The 18,509-nt window shown below is 44.8% G+C and overlaps 1 protein-coding gene across 1 annotated transcript; it reads left to right on the top strand.

The window, feature by feature from the left end:
* The first annotated feature begins 2,416 nt into the window (after window positions 1-2,416).
* On the top strand, window positions 2,417-18,509 carry LOC133375418 (zinc finger protein 79-like). The gene is made up of 2 exons (XM_061606994.1): window positions 2,417-2,529; window positions 16,508-18,509. The coding sequence occupies exon 2, from the start codon at window positions 16,656-16,658 to the stop codon at window positions 17,247-17,249; it is 594 nt and encodes a 197-aa protein (XP_061462978.1). The 5' UTR covers window positions 2,417-2,529; window positions 16,508-16,655; the 3' UTR covers window positions 17,250-18,509.

The raw sequence follows: 18,509 nt of genomic DNA on the forward strand, positions 1-18,509 counted from the left end.
AACATAACAAATTAAACCAGAACTTGCAGACACAGAGCAGTTTTAAAAATGAGAGTGAATTTGTCACCTGGAGCCCCAGTCTAATCACAGGCATCCCTATGACAGCATGTATGACAACGGTGTGCTCTGATTTTACATGTGCACATTTAGAAAAACAGTGCAAGTATTGCCAGGAGAGTCTCCCCTCTGCTGGTCCCAGGAGATAAGAGGAAGGCTCCCAGCTCACCAGCCCCTCTCGCCTTCCCTTGCAGATGATCCAGGAGCAGACGGCCAGTTCTTTCCCTTCCAAAAGGCCAGCTGGGCTCCTGGCCCTTCCCAAGACTGTCTGTTCTGGTTTACCTGTCCTGCTCTGCCCCCCAATCCCCAATCCCTCACTTGGCACCTGGATGAAGAATGAGTCTGAGACTGATGGGGGATGCGGTCATCTGGGCAACTCCACGCTGGTGTAGTCCAGCATCACCCAAAGGGCTCATAGATGCCATATACTTCCAAGAAAGATATTTTTTTCTGGTGGGGTGTGTAAGAAACGTGGTTTTCCTTAAGGGAAAAAAACCCCTATGACACCCCCAAAAAGGTCTTTCAGGGAAAACTCACAACCGAGACAATTGTGAAGCAGTTTTCAAAGCTTTATTTCGTTCTTGCAAGAGCGGGCGCCTACCAGAAGGCAGGCGCGCCCAACATGACATTGGTACAGACTTTTATCCCCTAGCCCCACACTATGATTCCCTCCCCTGCCTCCTCATTGGCCAGAGGCAGGGTTTACAATCTTATCCGAAAACGCCTTAATGAAGTCCCACCCCTATTTATTTTTCTTATTACTTAGATCTAAGATGCTCTACACCAATATTTGTTATGTACATATTAATTAAGCAGAATATTCTCAGAACACTCCTCTTATGTCAAGCAAAGTAAAATTCCCCTATGATTCTTCCAAGCAAAAATCCCCTTTCTATATTAAAACAGACTTTGACCACAAACAGGCCTAGACTATCTGAGTTCCAGATGGTCATGTTCTATCTTTACAGGAGAAAAACCCCTTTTTGCCTAGCAACGTTAACCCCAGTCTGCCTAAAGTCAATCTATAAAACAGTCATTTAAAACCATCTATTTACTCAACTAATTTCCCTTACATCAAGCAAAGCAATTACAGAATAAAAACCTCATCTAAATCAGCCAAGCGTGAATCCTTTATCTATTTTAAAATTAACTTTGTCTAAAAGGCAAACAAAGCAGCTATAGCATGATACTTTGTGGTCGGTCATGTCCTGTTTAAAGAAAACGCCCCTTTTCTCTATCTACGTTAACTTCAGCCTCTATAGAATATCTATTACAAACAGTCTATCAACTTATGAACCATTTATTCTTAACAATAAAAATCACATATTTTATTTATCCTTAGAATATTCTGAAAAAGCAACATATTATATGCATTTCTCACAGGTGGGAAGAGGACCTCCCAAGTCCTACCCCGTTTTCTAATCCAAGCTCTCCTTTCAGTACATGCTCCCCTCTTTCCAAAAACAATAAATAAATTTCACATATTGATTTCTTTCCACCGGTTTTTATCTTCCTTTAAGCGCTGGGTATTTTCATCTCATTGCACAACGTAAAGGCAAAGAGATCAGGAAACATGTTGCTCTGCAGACAAAGTCCCTGCCTGGTGCCACCTTGTTCATGGGGCCTAATTCGGGGTGGGATGAAAAGGGGTGGTGGTGGAGGGCTGGTGCCTTCATGCCCTGCTCTGGGCTTCTCTGTCTTCCCACTGCAGTGAAAGAGATTTCAGAGCACAGGAACCCTCTTCTGTCTGATCAGGGAGGGGGCTCTTCTTATTTTCAACACCTATGGTGGGTTGTGTAGAGCACCAAACACCAGTCCCAGAGCAGCTGTCAGTTGGGGCACAAATCATCCATCACTGGCCACAGAGGAGAGAAATAGAAACTCCCTTTCCCAAAATGCAGCGGATTCCAGGTTGTCAGAATGTTTTGACTAGCAGTGATGTTGGATGTAGTTGGATTTGTAACTATACTGTTTATTTGTGTTGTTTTGTATTTTATTGTGGTATGTCCCATGCACACACAGCCAGTGTGGTGTAGTGGTTAAGGTGCTGGACTATGACCTGGGAGACCAGGGTTCGAATCCCCACACAGCCACGAAGCCACTGCCTCAAGGGACGGTTCACCTGCCCAGAGCCAGGCGCTGGCCGACTGCCCAGGGTCGGCGCTCCAGAGCAAAGCCTGAGAACTCCCCAGCCCCCCCCCCATTAAGAAGCCTCTCTCTGCTGGGAGCTCGGCAGAGCGCAGCGCAAGCGAGGACTGGCCATCCTCCCCTTGCCGTCCTGTGAAGCAGCCGAGGAGCTCCAGCCACTTTAAGGGTTAACAAAGGACGACAGAGCCGAAGGGCAAAGGAGGGACTTCCCTTTCCTGCCTCGCCTCTCTGCGAGAAATGTAGGCTGGAAGCGCCGGAGGAGCCCCTCGTCGTGCGCAGCGATGTTGGCCAGCGGAGTTGCAGCGGGGGAGCCTCGAGCCAAAGGTAGGCAATGGGGCGGAGGGCAGGTGGGAGAGGGGAGGAGCCCCCTGAAGCGCCCCGCCCCGCAGACCCTCCGGATCGGAGGCTGCAGCTCCGCCCCGTCCCGTCCGCCTCTCCCCTGGGCTGCGCTGGCTGTGGTGGGCCGGATCGAAGCATCCCTCGGAACATCTGCGGTTCCGCTGATGAATTTCGGGGCCTTCAGCTTGCAGATGGAGGCGCCTCGTAGTCGGGGCAGAGCTAAGGAGACGACAGTGCGCTAAATGGGCCGCTTCTTCCTATGTCCTCCTTTCTCCTTTGGTTCAGCTGTGATAGTTGAATAGTCAGGCTCTTCTTTCAATGCCTTAATTCTGCCAGCCCTCCCCAGTTTCTATTCTGTTAGAGTTAAGGTCGCCATTTAATTAATTCAGGAAAGGAGAAACGTGGCCCTGCCTTCCTTGTTTTAGAGTAGTCCGGCAGACAAACTGTTTAGCGAGTGACGTTTTTCCTGAAATGGATGCAAATTGGTGGGATCTACTTCCCGCTCGCTCTTCCTACACCAGGTGTAAGTTCCCTACTAAATCAGAGGGTGTTATCCAGTTCCTCCACACCAGGCTTCTTTATGGCACATCCACACTGTACATGGAAAGCATGTGGCTTCCTCCCAAGAGTCCTGGGAGTTGTAGTTTATGAAGGGTGCTGGGAATGTAGCACAGTGAGGAAAAACTATTCTCCAGGATTCGTTGGGGGAAGCCATGTGCTTTACATTTGTGTTGAATGTGCTTTAAAGGTCTGGTGTGATCATACACTTCTATCATGTCTCCTATAAGCTTTTTCTCTGCAGCAAAAATCCCCAAATGTTGCAACCCTTGATCATTTTGTTTGCCCATTTCTCTACCGCTTCCACCCCTAGAGTGCTATTTTTGCAGTCAGGCAACCAGAAAATGAAGACAGCATCCAAGTAGGATCACATCTTAGATGTGTATAATGGCGTTAAGATATTGGCAGTTTTATTTCCAATCTGTGTCTTAATGATCCCTCACATGGAATTCACAAATTTCATACCTATAACATCAGTATCTTAATTGAGACATCAACTATGACCTCAAGGTCTCTCTCCTGTCAGTCACCAGCAGTTCACTTAGGATTTTTCACTTCTGTGCATCCCTGTACGCTTGCTTACATTTAATTGCATTTGCTCTTTAATAGCCAAGCCTGCTTGGAGAGTTCCTTTTGGAGTTCCTCACAATCCCTCTTTATTTTAATCACCCCGAACTTGATATCAACAGTAACAGGGGCGTCACTAGGGCGGTGCAGGAGGTGCGTGCCGCACCGGGTGACACCCCGAGACAGGGGTGACACCCCGAGCCGCCCCCCCAGCCGGCCGCACTTTAAGCAAGAGCTCCCCTCTGCCTCCATCCCGGTAAGCTGAGTAAGCGAGCGGGCGGGCGGCGGAAGATGCCTCACCCCCCTAAAGGCAACCGAAGAAAGCGACTTGCCGCCGGACGAGTAGCAGCCACCGGCGACAGATGGCAGAAGCCCCCCCCGCCCCAAGCGAGGGGATGGCCGGAGGGGAGGAGCCGGGCAGGCTCAGCAGAGCCGAGAGCACCCGTGGCAAGCCTGTGCTGTCACTCAATCCCCTTCCGCCAGGGGGGTGTGAGAGGAGGCGGGAGGAAGGAGGAGAAAGGAAGAAGTGGGATAACGACGAGTCCCTTTTCCCTGCGATGCTTGAGGACGCAGGAGAGAGAGGGGGGACGGGGGAGTGCCACTTTCACAACAGCGCTGTTCTCCAGCATAATAGGAAACATTTCTTTGTAGTGTCAAGTGCGGTACCTTCAGTAGCAGGCAAAAAAGGCGCATTTTAATAGATAGCATCCCTCCGTTTGAGAGCAACAGACCCGCACACTAATCAGTCCTTTCTTTAGATTTATAGTCACCGTTGTGAAGATTATTTTTATTATACGCTGCCTGGGTGCACAGATTTTACAGACAAAAGTCTGATTCAGGCGAAACAGTCCTGGCTCAACGAACCATGGGCTGTTATGTCAGGAACAGCAAACAGCCCTGCTCTTCCATAGGGTAGGTACTTTGATTGTCCTTTTATATTTATTTATTTAATCTAGTTCTTTATTTGTTATACTCCCAGGAAGGCTTACAATAAAAAATCAAACTTACATCTGAAATGGGAACTCTGGTTTAATGTCTGTTTACAAACAAGGACCTGAAAGCTCACAATGAAACATAAGGAAGCTGGTGAATACTTGAGTGCTGTTTTAATGTCATAATTAAAGGAGTTTGTCAACTTTCTCTGAAGAGCTAATTGACGCCTAATGACAACCCCACTGCAACCATCACAGGGCGATGTGAGGCTACATGGGCTGATGGCTGGGCATTGCATATTAACCTGATGCCTTCACATGGATGCTGTGCTCACTGGCGACTGCTACACTTTCCAATATAGCCGGAGTTACTTTTGCAGGCACTGTCATGTAATTGCTATGATTTTCAGGTTCAATGTCTCTGTGGAAGTGCCTTTCCACTGAAGTGGTGTGTCCATCAGAACATAGTGTTATAGGATTGTGGGGTTGAGATGGATGATTTCTGTGAATCTCTATCCACAGGCCCACACATTTCAGAATCAGGCATGAGGCGGCACATTCATCCATTGGCGATCACTCATGGCCGAGTAAGATTGTCTTCCAATCTTCCATCCTGTGAGAACAGGATGCTGGACTAGATGGGCCACTGGCCTGATCCAGCAGGCTTGTCATATGTTCTTATGTTCTTATTTGCAGAAGAAAGTGGTGGAGAAGCACTAGAACCAGCAGAACAGGGAGTGTTTTTCCACCCTATATCTCAGTGGTGGGCTGAGCATGTGGTTTGCATGCAGAAGGTCCTGGGTTCAATCTTTTGCATGTCCTTGTGAAAGGGAAAAAATGTTCTAGGCTGTTTGTGTGACGATCCCACAGCTGGCTCTGTGTGTGTGTGTGTGTGTGTGTGTGTGTGTATGTGTGTGTGAACTATTTGCGATCTACCATGGGACAGTCAAGGCTTTCCGATCTTGTGATATTATCCATTGAAAGTGAGTTGGCGAAAGGCATTGATTTCGATGAAGTGATTCACAGGTTCGCAGCTTTGAAGGCCAGGAAAGGAAAGTTCTGATTTAGTCGAGATGTTCACTAAGTGTGGAAATGTTTGTGTATTTGTTCCTGTTTATTTTTTGGTATTATTTCATTTATGAGTATATTTCCATATGCATTTGTCTACAAGTTCTACATTATTTGGGCCGTTACTGATTATGCAAACCTAATCCATTAATGTATCTCATGTAACAGTAAAGTTTAATGTTAAAATGAACATAATTTTGATGTAGTTCTTAAACGTTTTTACTTCGAATTCTATTGTTTTCTTACCAAATTTTCACTTTAACCACATGAAACTATGTATAAATGGAAATACATTTAGGCTGTGCATATTATATTGTAATTTAAAGGTGTAATTTTAATTTTGCTAGTTGTTTATGTCACTACTATTGCCATTACGTTCAGTGATATACGGGAATTACGATTTACGAGTAACATTAGTACAAAAAACATTACTAAGGATTCTGTATGGTCTGGTCCGGGAGGAGGTCCATGGGGGTGACACCATGATTTACCGCACCGGGTGATGCCAACCCTAGTGATGCCACTGCGTTTTTCCTCAAACGGGTGCAAATTGGTGGGAGCTAAGTTTGTGGGGCACTGGGCTCTCTTGGAGCACTTCAGGTTGAACTTACGTAGTGTAGGTGTGTGTGTGTTATGTGTCTTCAAGTCAATTACAATTTATGGCGACCCTTGGTTATTGTTACATCTCTCTCACAGGAACATCTTCTTATCACCCAAACCTTTCTGCTCTTATCCCTGTCAGATCATAGCCAAACTGTTGTTGTTGTTATGTGCCATCAAGTCAATTATGACTTATGGCGACCCTAAGAATCAGTGACCTCCAAGAGCATCTGTCATGAACCACCATGTTCAGATCTTGTAAGATCAGGTCTGTGGCTTCCTTTAAGGAGTCAATCTATCTCTTGTTTGGCCTTCCTCCTTTTCTACTCCCTTCTGTTTTTCCCAGCATTATTGTCTTCTCATGAGGTGTCCAAAGTGTCATGAACACCTGAATTCAAGATGGTTGTATAGCAAAAAAATGTGGGGTTTCATTTGTTAATGTGGGGTCTTAACAGGTTAACATTTGGCTTCTGTATTAGAGCTCTGAGTTGGCAGTTTAATTTCCCAGCTGTGGATACTCAGAGGCCCACCCTAAGACCACCTTGTCAGTAGAAGCTGGGCTCCATCAAGGTTGTAATGTCTGGGAAGTTTTAGGGAAGATGTTTCATTTGGCTGGTGATTGATGGGCCCTTTTTTCATGCAGAAATTTCCAGATTGCTTAATTGGATCTGGGCTGTTGCTGGGCAGTTTGCCATAAGTATGGGGCTCCAACCTTAGCTTTCGTTCCTCTCCTGGGTCCCATCCTGCCTACCTGATGTTTCCTGCTGAGGTCCCATTTTGCATCACCTCTCCTGACTGTTCCTCTCTCTGAGGAAAGGGGGGCTGTGCAACTGTCTACCTGAATTAGACTAGGTTAGATAGTTTTCTTGTTTTCGTCTTGTGGCTGAACTCCCTAGGTTTTACCTTGCCCTTTTTGGATGTTGATATGAAGGACCTATTTTGCTGCTGTAACTGTGCGCCTCTTTTATTCTTTCATAAAGTTATTTCTACTGACCAGTGTGTGTTCATACAGCAGAGGTTTGGCTCTGAACCGGTACCTTGCCAATGACCACGACTACAATTTAAGCTTCTAGTGATAGTTCTGGTTTAATTTGTTCTAACACCCAATTATTTGTCTTTTTCGCGGTACATTTATTTATTTGTTTCATTTTTATACCGCCCATAGCGAGTAGCTCTCTGGGCGGTGTACAAAAAGATTAAAATACAGAATATCACAATAAATAAACAGCAAACAAAAAAGATTTAAAATTATAACATTAAATGCTTAAAATGCCTGGGAGCATAGCCAGGTCTTAACCTGGCGCCGAAAAGATAGAAGCGTCGGTGCCAGGCGTACTTCTTCAGGGAGGCTGTTCCACAGTTCGGGGGCCACTACAGAAAAGGCCCTAGATCGAGTAACTGTCCTCCGGGCTTCCTGATGGGTTGGTACCTGGAGGAGGGCCTTAGATGCTGAGCGAAGTGACCGGGTCGGTTCATAGCAGGAGAGGCGTTCCACAAGATACTGCGGTCCCACCCCATGTAAGGCTTTATAGGTCAAAACCAGCACCTTGAATCTGGCTCGGAAGCAAATGGGTAGCCAGTGCAAATGGGCCAGAACAGGTGTTATATGCGCTGACCGGCTGGTCCTCGTCAGCAGTCTGGGTGCTGCGTTTTGCACTAGCTGAAGCTTCCGAACTGTCTTCAAGGGCAGCCCTACGTAGAGCGCATTACAGTAATCCAACCTAGAAGTTACCAGAGCATGAACAACTGAGGCGAGGTCATCCCTGTCCAGATAGGGGCGTACCTGGGCTACCAACCGAAGGTGGTAGAATGCATTCCTTGCCACCGTGGCCACTTGCGCCTCAAGAAACAAGGAAGGATCGAAAAGAACCCCAAGACTACAAACATGGTACCCACAAACCTCTAATCCAACACATTTCAAATGAGTTGATTTTCTTTTCACTGTCCAACTTTCACATCCATACATAGAGATGGGGAATACCATGGTCTGAAAGATCTGGACTTTGGTGTTCGGTGATCCATCTTTGCATTTGAGGATCTTTTCTCAGAGCTACCCTCCCCAGTCCAAGACTTATTCTGATTTCTTGACTATTGTCTCTGTGACTATCCCAACTTTTGGCTCCACCTGTCAGGTTCCCACCTGCTTGTGGCTACCGCCTTTCACTAGGCACCACCTCAGGACACCACCAGTCAGGATTGTCCTTTTTATTTTTTCTCACTCCGCTCTAGCACAGATCTCACAAGATCCCACTGCTAGGCAGCACCACCAGCCACTCCCTGTAAACAAGACTGCTAGAGACCTTGCTTTAGTCTCTCTATAGCTTCTTACTTTGGGTGCCCTTGCTGTCCACAACCCCCCTGTATCTTTGTCTAGAAAGCATACAATCCTGGGTTGCTCTGGATACTTGACGATGTTACAGTATCTCCCTTCACTGCTGCCACCATTAGATACAGTTTCCCTTCAGCCTTGGTAATTACCCTGTCCTCCCTTCTGGTCTGTATATTTCCCCAGCCAAGGATCAGGCATTTGGTAAACCAATAAAAGTATTTCTTTGCTAACACCAGGAAATAACAAGATTACTTTAAGAATGTTTAACAAGCGTATGGTTTCACATAGTGTCACTCTTTATGTTTCTGGTCATATATATACTGTCTAAATGTCAGCCAAATATAATCCAACCCTCCATCAGAACTCTGCCAACCAACCCAACATTCTCCAGCCTTCCATCCCATGCTCTCCCCCCTCTCATTCAATTCACTTTCCATATATGCCTTCATAAACCCGCACTTACTATATTTACAGGTTTTAACATAAGGAAAACACGGTCTCCACTTTGGTTAATGACTGTGCCAAGTTCAGTGTCCTTGTTGACAACTTTAAAGTTACATAAATCTTCTGTTGTCATTACTTCAGTCTCTTGACGTTCAGCTGTAGTCCTGCTTTTGTGCTTTCCTCTTTCACTTTCATCAGCATTCGTTTCCAATCATTATTGGTTTCTGCAAGTAGTAAGTTATCATCTGAATATCATAAATTGTTGATATTTCTCCCTCCAATTTTCACACCTCCTTCTTCTTGGTCCAATCTGCTTTCTGTATGATATGTTCTGCATATAGATTTAAACAAATGGGGAACCAATCAGTTTCTCCATATTCTATCCATGCAGTAAGTAGCCTCTTGTCCATAGTATAGGTTGCGCATCAGGACAATCAGATGCTGTGGCACCCCCATTTCTTTTAAAGCATTCCATAGTTTTTCATGATCTACACAGTCAAAGGCTTTATTATTGTTATTGTTACTGTCTTTATTTATACCCCATTGTTTTCCAAAACTGGAACTCACGGCAGCTTCCAGATAAAAATACATATAATTAAAAACATACAAAGTCTACATTAAAATAAAATTAAACTATTTCCAGTATTAAAACCATACACACATATAACGTTTGCTATAATCTATAAAGCACAGTGTGATTTCCTTCTGATATTTCTTGGTCCGTTCCATTATTCAGCTTATGTTTGCAATGCAATCTGTGGTACCTCTTCCCTTTCTAAAACCAGCTTCAACATCTGGCCCTTCTCACTCCATATATGGTAAGAGCCTTTACTTTCCTTGCATGGTATATTAAGGCAATAGTTCAAAAACTACTACAGTCCCTGGGATCCCCTTTCTTTGGAGTTGGGATGTCTACTGAATGCTTCCAGTCTGTGGGCCATTGTTTTCTTTTCCATATTTGTTGACAAAGTTTTCTCAAAGTGTGGACAGATTCAGTCTCAGTAGCTTGTAGCAACTCTACTGGTATGGCATCTATTCCTGGTGATCTGTTTCTTCCAAGTATTTTAAGAGCAGCTTTCACCTCAGATTCTAAAATTTCTGGTTCTTCATCATATGGTTCCTCCGTGAAAGAATCTGTCATCTTGGCATCTCTTTTATAGAGTTCTTCAGTGTACTGCTTCCATCTTCCTTTTATTTTATCTCAGTCAGTCAGTGTGTTCCCCTGTTGATTATTCAACATCCCTACTCTTGGCCTAAATTTCCCTTTAATTTCTTCCTGTACTTCTGCATAAAATCTCTCAGTTTCCTCCTCTTCTCTGTTCTCTGTTCTCAGTTTCCTCCTCTTCTCATTTCCTACATAAAATATTGTATAGTTGCCTGAAAATGTCCCTTTCCCATCCATTTCAATTCAGTCACACCAACTATTGTAATGTTGATGTGTTCCATGTCTTGCTTGACAATTTCTAACTTTCCCTGGTTCATGCTTCTCACATTCCGTGTTGCTATTGTGTATGTTGCACAACTCTGGACTCTCTTTTCACATTGTGTGCATCAGCCTCTGGGCTTCCTTTCGGCCATGACCCAGCTGCATCCTTTCAGCCATGACCCAGCTGCATCCTTAGTCATAGCACTATGCGTACTTGACCATTGTACTTCCCCAGTAGCTCACAGAGTGCCATCTGTCCTGGGGGTCTCATCTTCCAGCACTATCTTGTGTTGTAGGTAACAGGGGGCTAACATTTTGGGAGGGAGGGAGAGAGGGGATGTGAGCTGCCCTCTGGGCAGTGGAAAGGGCCATGTTTCTGTCAGACAGGATACATCCTAAGTTTATGAATTCCAGCTGTGCATAACTGTTGGAGAAATTTTCCTCCATTGGGATCTTTTGCTGGGGGACATTGTCTATAAAAATTGAAGACAGAGGCTTGGAGCAAAAAGGTAGGCCTTTCTTCGATGACAAGTGTACACTTGGTCAGTCTCCCACCTATTGGGTGGAGGACTGCAACTTGGCACTGTTGGCCTGGGTTATTTATACATTTCAGGACAAAGACTTTAGCATCTACCAATCAGGATTTAACACATCAGTATGACACAGGATGACATAGGCATTATAGTATTGCACAGTTATTTGCATAGGCAATGCGTAGGTACTTGCATAGGTACTGTGCTTTCTGCATCATGTTCTCGTGCATTTGGGAACGTACAGTGCTTCACATGAAAGTCCCCTTTCACCATGAGCTGAGTGCTCCAGCACATGAGTAAAGAAATTTAGCTAAGCATTTTACTGCAATTCTTTTTTTACATCTAATCCATTTTTACAGTGTTATCACTTCTTTTGAATTCAGGTAGTTCCGAACATAAGAAGAGCCTGCTGGATCAGGCCAGTGGCCCATCTAGTCCAGCATCCTGTTCTCACAGTGGCCAACCAGGTGCCTGGGGGAAGCCCGCAAGCAGGACCCGAGTGCAAGAACACTCTCCCCTCCTGAGGCTTCCGGCAACTGGTTTTCAGAAGCATGCTGCCTCTGACTAGGGTGGCACAGCACAGCCATCACGGCTAGTAGCCATTGATAGCCCTGTCCTCCATGAATTGGTCTAATCTTCTTTTAAAGCCGTCCAAGCTGTGGCCATTACTGCATCTTGTGGGAGCAAATTCCATAGTTTAACTATGCGCTGAGTAAAGAAGTACTTCCTTTTGTCTGTCCTGAATCTTCCAACATTCAGCTTCTTTGAATGTCCACGAGTTCTAGTATTATGAGAGAGGGAGACGAACTTTTCTCTATCCACTTTCTCAATGCCATGCATAATTTTATACACTTCTATCATGTCTCCTCTGACCTGCCTTTTCTCTAAACTAAAAAGCCCCAAATGCTGCAACCTTTCCTCGTAAGGGAGTCGCTCCATCCCCTTGATCATTCTGGTTGCCCTCTTCTGAACTTTTCCAACTCTATAATATCCTTTTTGAGATGAGGCAACCAGAACTGTACACAGTATTCCAAATGAGGCCGCACCGTAGATTTATACAACGGCATTATGATATCGGCTGTTTTATTTTCAATACCTTTCCTAATTATCCCTAGCATGGAATTTGCCTTTTTCACAGCTGCCGCACACTGGGTCGACATTTTCATCGTGCTGTCCACTACAACCCCGAGGTCTCTCTCCTGGTCGGTCACCGCCAGTTCAGACCCCATGAGTGTATATGTGAAATTAAGATTTTTTGCTCCAATATGCATAATTCTACACCTGTTTATATTGAATTGCATTTGCCATTTTTCCGCCCATTCACTCAGTTTGGAGAGGTCTTTTTGGAGCTCTTCGCAATCCCTTTTTGTTTTAACAACCCTGAACAATTTAGTGTCATCAGCAAACTTGGCCACTTCACTGCTCACCCCTAATTCTAGGTCATTAATGAACAAGTTGAAAAGTACAGGTCCCAATACTGATCCTTGAGGGACTCCACTTTCTACAGCCCTCCATTGGGAGAACTGTCCGTTTATTCCTACTCTCTGCTTTCTGCTTCTTAACCGATTCCTTTTCCACAAGAGGACCTCTCCTCTTATTCCATGACTGCTAAGCTTCCTCAGAAGCCTTTGGTGAGGTACCTTGTCAAACGCTTTTTGAAAGTCTAAGTACACTATGTCCACTGGATCACCTCTATCAATATGCTTGTTGACACTCTCAAAGAATTCTAATAGGTAACTGAGACAGGACTTTCCCTTGCAGAAACCATCCTGGCTCTGCTTCAGTAAAGCTTCTTCTTCTATGTGCTTAGTTAATCTAGCTTTAATCATACTTTCTACCAGTTTTCCAGGGACAGAAGTTAAGCTAACTGGCCTGTAATTTCCGGGATCCCCTCTGGATCCCTTTTTGAATATTGGCCACTTTCCAGTCCTCTGGCACGGAGGAGGACCCGAGGGACAAGTTACATATTTTAGTTAGCAGATCAGCAATTTCACATTTGAGTTCTTTGAGAACTCTCAGGTGGATGCCATCCAGGCCCGGTGATTTGTCAGTTTTTATATTGTCCATTAAGCTTAGAACTTCCTCTCTCATTACCACTATTTGTCTCAGTTCCTCAGAATCCCTTCCTGCAAATGTTAGTTCAGGTTCAGGGATCTGCCCTATATCTTCCACTGTGAAGACAGATGCAAAGAATTCATTTAGCTTCTCTGCAATCTCCTTATCGTTCTTTAGTACACCTTTCACTCCCTTATCATCCAAGGGTCCAATTGCCTCCCTAGATGGTCTCCTGCTTTGAATGTATTTATAGAATTTTTTGTTGTTGGTTTTTATGTTCTTAGCAATGTGCTCCTCAAATTCCTTATTGTCTTCTTGCATTTATCTTGCAAGAGTTTGTGTTCATTTTTATTTTCTTCATTCGGACAAGACTTCCATTTTCTAAAGGAAGACTTTTTGCCTCTAAGTGCTTCTTTGACCTTACTCGTTAACCATGCTGGCATCTTCTTGGCCCTGGTGTTACCTTCTCTGATCTGTCGTATGCACTCCAGTTGATTTTCTAATATAGTGTTTTTAAACAACTTCCAAGCATTTTTGAGTGATGTGAGCCTCCGGACTTTGTTTTTCAGCTTTCTTTTTACCAATCCCCTCATTTTTGTGAAGTTTCCTCTTTCGAAGTCAAATGCGACCGTGTTGGATTTTCTGGGCAATTGGCCAGTTACATGTATGTTTAATTTAATAGCACTATGGTCACTGCTCCCAATCGGTTCAACAACACTTACATCTCGCACCAGGTCCCGGTCCCCACTGAGGATTAAGTCCAGGGTTGCCATCCCTCTGGTCGGTTCCACGACCAACCGGTCTAGGGCATAGTCATTTAGAATATCTAGAAATTTTGCTTCTTTGTCCTGACTGGAACACATATGCGGCCAGTCTATGTCTGGGTAGTTGAAGTCACCCATTACTACCACATTTCCTAGTTTGGATGCTTCCTCAATTTCATATCTCATCTCAAGGTCTCCCTGAGCATTTTGATCAGGGGGACGATAGATTGTTCCCAATATTAAGTCCCTCCTGGGGCATGGTATCACCACCCACAACAATTCTGTGGAGGAGTCTGCCTCTTTTGGGGTTTCGAGCTTGCTGGATTCAATGCCTTCTTTCACGTATAGAGTGACTCCGCCACCAATACGTCCTTTCCTGTCCTTCCAATATAGTTTATATCCATGGATAACCGTATCCCACTGGTTTTCTGCATTCCACCAGGTCTCCGTTATGTTCACTATATCAATGCTCTTCTCTAAGACCAAGAACTCCAGTTCTCCCATCTTGGTTCGGAGGCTCCTAGCATTAGCATACAGGCACTTGTAAGCAGTGTCTCTCTTTAAGTGTCTTTGGCACTTGTGGTTTGGCCTGTGGTAATTTTGCCCTTGTGAATTGATATCCTGGGCCCCTGCTCTCACAATGCCTACTTCTAGGCCTACTCCTTTTAAAATGTCATCATTTCTTTGGTCTTTATCCCAGGAGGGACGTTTATTCTGAACCGGACCTTCCTCAGCTTCTGTCGGGTTTCCCCCCTCAGTCAGTTTAAAAGCTGCTCTGCCACCTTTTTAATTTTAAGTGCCAGCAGTCTGGTTCCATTCTGGTTCAAGTGGAGCCCGTCCCTTTTGTACAGGCCCAGCTTGTCCCAAAATGTTCCCCAGTGCCTAACAAATCCAAACCCTTCCACCCAACACCATCGTCTCATCCACGCATTGAGACTGCAAAGCTGGTCCTGTCTGGCTGGTCCTTTGCTTGGAAACGGTAGCATTTCAGAGAAAGCCACCTTGGAGATCCTGGCTTTCAGCATCCTACCTAGCAACCTAAATCTTGCTTCCAGGACCTCACGGCTGCATTTCCCCATGTCGTTGGTGCCAACGTGCACCACGACCACTGACTCCTCCCCAGCACTGTCTACCAAACTATCTAAAGGACAAACCAGCACAGTCAGGGAAGACTGCTCTAAAAGAAAAAAAGAGTCTTGCTTTCACAAAACTATTAATATGTTATGAACCTTTTTGAATACAAGTAGTTTTATAAAAGAATATATCTTGCTTATGTATATTTTATTCCCCATCATATGGCTATATAATATTTCCCCATTATAAGTACTGGGCTGTCCACCTTAAATGGAGGAACAAGAGAGCAGATTTTTATGACAGTCGTCTCTCTCTGCATCTCTTTTCACAACCTGTGTTCTGTCATGCCAGCTTGCCAGCTTTACCCTGGCCTGCATTTAAAATGGCTGAACACCAAAGCCTTGTGGGGATTTTCCCCCTTGACATCTGTTTTGTTAACCTGCTGGCAAGCAGTTAAAACTTTGGTTCCCCCCATCACTGTGACTTGGTGATTTTACAACACAGCGCTATCGGCTGACAGTTAGCTTAGCACCTCCTGATCAGCAGAAGGGGCCTGGTTCTGTCAAGGCTGTCAAACTCCTTGAGTTTGTAATGGGAAACCAAGAGGAGGCGCCAGGTGCCGTGGGAAGACTGTTTTCATCCTTTTGATGGAAATGTCAATTGCTTAATTGTCTCCGGCTGGGCCAAGATCTTTTCCATAACAAGGGGCTCAGAACTTTGGGTTTTTGTCCCACTTCGGAGGATCAGCCTATTGCATAGGTGACGTTCTGGTGTGGCTCCATTTTCATCCCGACACGCAAGTTCCCTAAGGTGAGGAAGGCTATTCATCTGCAGATCTTATGGTCTGTAAGTGTAGCTTAGGCTAGGAAGCTTTTGTGATTGTAATCTGTGCCAAAAGTCCCTTACTGTCTTCCTTTTTAAACCTGAACTTTTTGGGCATATGGTAACAGGATCTAAATTGCTACTAAAATTTATTGTGTGTACCTCTTTGTTATTTGTAAAACTTTCATGCTTTTCTTATTTTCTTTTTAATAAATTTTAATTATCTTAACCAAGGTGTGTTCACTCCAGAGAGGGGGTTTAGTTCCTAACTTCAGTCCTTGCCATTCGACTACAACTACCGTGTAACAGAGGAATGTTTTACCTGAGACTTTAGAAGGGACAAGGAGTGCATCCATACTCTTGTCCTGAGAAGCTCTGGTGTTTTAACTGGGCTCTGCAGTTCCCTTCGCCCCAGAGTGCTAACCAGCTAGAAGGGTGGTGGCAGTTACTACCTTGCAGGGTTGGTGTGAGCATGCGCAATCTTGTCAAAGTAGGACTTGCTGGGATCAGTTGCCCAAAGCTGGGGATTGACTCCTGGGATGGTGAAGGCAGACATCTGGTGGGCTCAAGCCTTTCACTACATAGTGACAGTGGGTGGGAGTTGCCCTCCCCGCTTTCACTTCATGTCCAAGCACCTACTGCTAAAATAACTCCGTACAAGGTGTCGAGCTTTGACAGTTAAACTCTGATGTCAACAGAACTCCCAGAAATATGTTTTCAAAGAACAAATCATAATATATTCACAGGATTTCTCCACATAATTTCATCTCCTTTCCTTTTCATTCCATCAGGATACATCTGGGGAGTCAAGGCTGAGGGAGAACCATCTGAAGTATCACTAGAAAAATAACTCACACAGGGGACAAACCTCATAAATGCTTGGAATGTGGAAAGAGCTTCAGTCGGAGTGACAGCCTTACTTCGCATCAAAGAACTCACATGGGAGACAAACCTTATAAATGCTTGGAGTGTGGAAAGAGCTTCAGTCAGAGTAGCCACCTTATTAGGCATCGCAAAACTCATACAGGGGACAAACCTCATAAATGCTTGGAATGTGGAAAGAGCTTCAGTCGGAGTGACAGCCTTACTTCGCATGAAAGAACTCACACGGGAGACAAACCTTATGAATGCTTGGAGTGTGGAAAGAGCTTCAGTCAGAGTAGTGCCTTTAGTAGTCATAAAAGAACTCACACAGGGAACAAACCTTATGAATGCTTGGAGTGTGGAAAGAGCTTCAGGCACAGTAGTACCTTTAGTAAACATAAAAGAACTCACACAGGGGATAAACCTTATGAATGCTTGGAATGTGGAAAGAGCTTCAGCCACAGTAGTGCCTTTAGTAAACATAGAAGAACTCACACAGGGGACAAACCTCATAAATGCTTGGAATGTGGAAAGAGCTTCAGTCGGAGTGACAGCCTTACTTCGCATCAAAGAACTCACATGGGAGAGAAACCTTATAAATGCTTTGAGTGTGGAAAAACCTTCAGTCAGGGTGACCAACTTACTTCGCATCACAGATCTCACACATAGGACAAACGTTATAAATGTTTGGAGTGTGGAAAGAGCTTCAGTCGGAGTAGCCACCTTACTAGGCATCAGAGATGTCACACAGGAGACAAACCTTATACATGCTTCGAGTGTGGAAAGAGCTTCAGTGACAGTAGTGCCTTTAGTAAACATAAAAGAACTCACACAGGGGACAAACCTCATAAATGCTTGGAGTGTGGAAAGACCTTCAGTCAGTGTGGAAACCTTACTTTGCATCAAAGAACTCACACAGGGGACAAACCTTATAAATGCCTGGAGTGTGGAAAGACCTTCAGTCGGGGTGACCAACTTACTTCGCATCACAGATCTCACACAGAGGACAAACCTTATAAATGTTTGGAGTGTGGAAAGACCTTCAGGTGGAGTAGCTCCTTTACACAACATCAAAGAACTCACAAGGGACCAATGTTATCGATGCTTGGAGTGTGGAAAGAGATTCAGTCAGAGTAGCTACCTTACTTCTCATCAAAGAAGTGTTACGATTGCTTGGCTAACCCCATTTTGGTTCAAGTGGAACCCAGGAGGTGCAAGGCCAGGAACTATAACTCCCACCCCCACCTCTCACACCCCTGCCCCGCTGGTATGGCTGGTTATGAGTTCCACAGGTGTTGTGCGAAGAACAACAAGGGCAGCGTTAAGAAACAGAATTAACCAAAAGCTACGGCATAAATGTTATCTTCTTCTTTGGCAGACTTCCCTCACTCACCGTAGAATCCTCCATTGTTCATTCTAAGGAGCCTTAGTTTTTCAGGGTCAGTAAGAAACTCTCATGCAGGCACACACACACGCAGAAAATCAGCAGATTCCCAGTCCCCTCCTTTGCAGGAGGGGGAGAGTGGAAAAAGTCTTTTAAAAATGAGGCTTGAATCTAGAGAGAGAAGGAGAAGGGGGGGCAGAGAGATCAGAGCTCCACCCTGTGTGCTACGCTCTCAAGGACTGCATGGAGGGACTGCAGGGACAGAACCGGGGAGACTCTGGGTCTTGGTGCAAACCCTGGAGACCAAGAGATTCCTTCCTGGTTTTGGATCAGAGCTCTTCCACATAGCTTCAGCTGTACTCAGCCGCCCACTCAGGGCCTAGGAGAGGTAATCATTCCTACTTTTAATAGGAATAGGGTTCTTTAATCTCTTTAGTTTAAAGTTATGAATGGGTTAGGATATCAATGATTAATGCTGCCACGCACCCAAGTAATTCTGTAACGCTGTTCTACTCTTTTTCTCAATAAAATCAAGCTTTGCTTTA

This window comes from Rhineura floridana, unplaced genomic scaffold (genome assembly GCF_030035675.1).
Source record: "Rhineura floridana isolate rRhiFlo1 unplaced genomic scaffold, rRhiFlo1.hap2 scaffold_24, whole genome shotgun sequence".
Classification (NCBI taxonomy): domain Eukaryota; kingdom Metazoa; phylum Chordata; class Lepidosauria; order Squamata; family Rhineuridae; genus Rhineura; species Rhineura floridana.

Bases quoted from the DNA above. Each gene is read 5' to 3' on its own strand.
- LOC133375418 (XM_061606994.1), top strand. From the start codon at position 16,656: ATGGGAGACAAACCTTATAAATGCTTGGAGTGTGGAAAGAGCTTCAGT.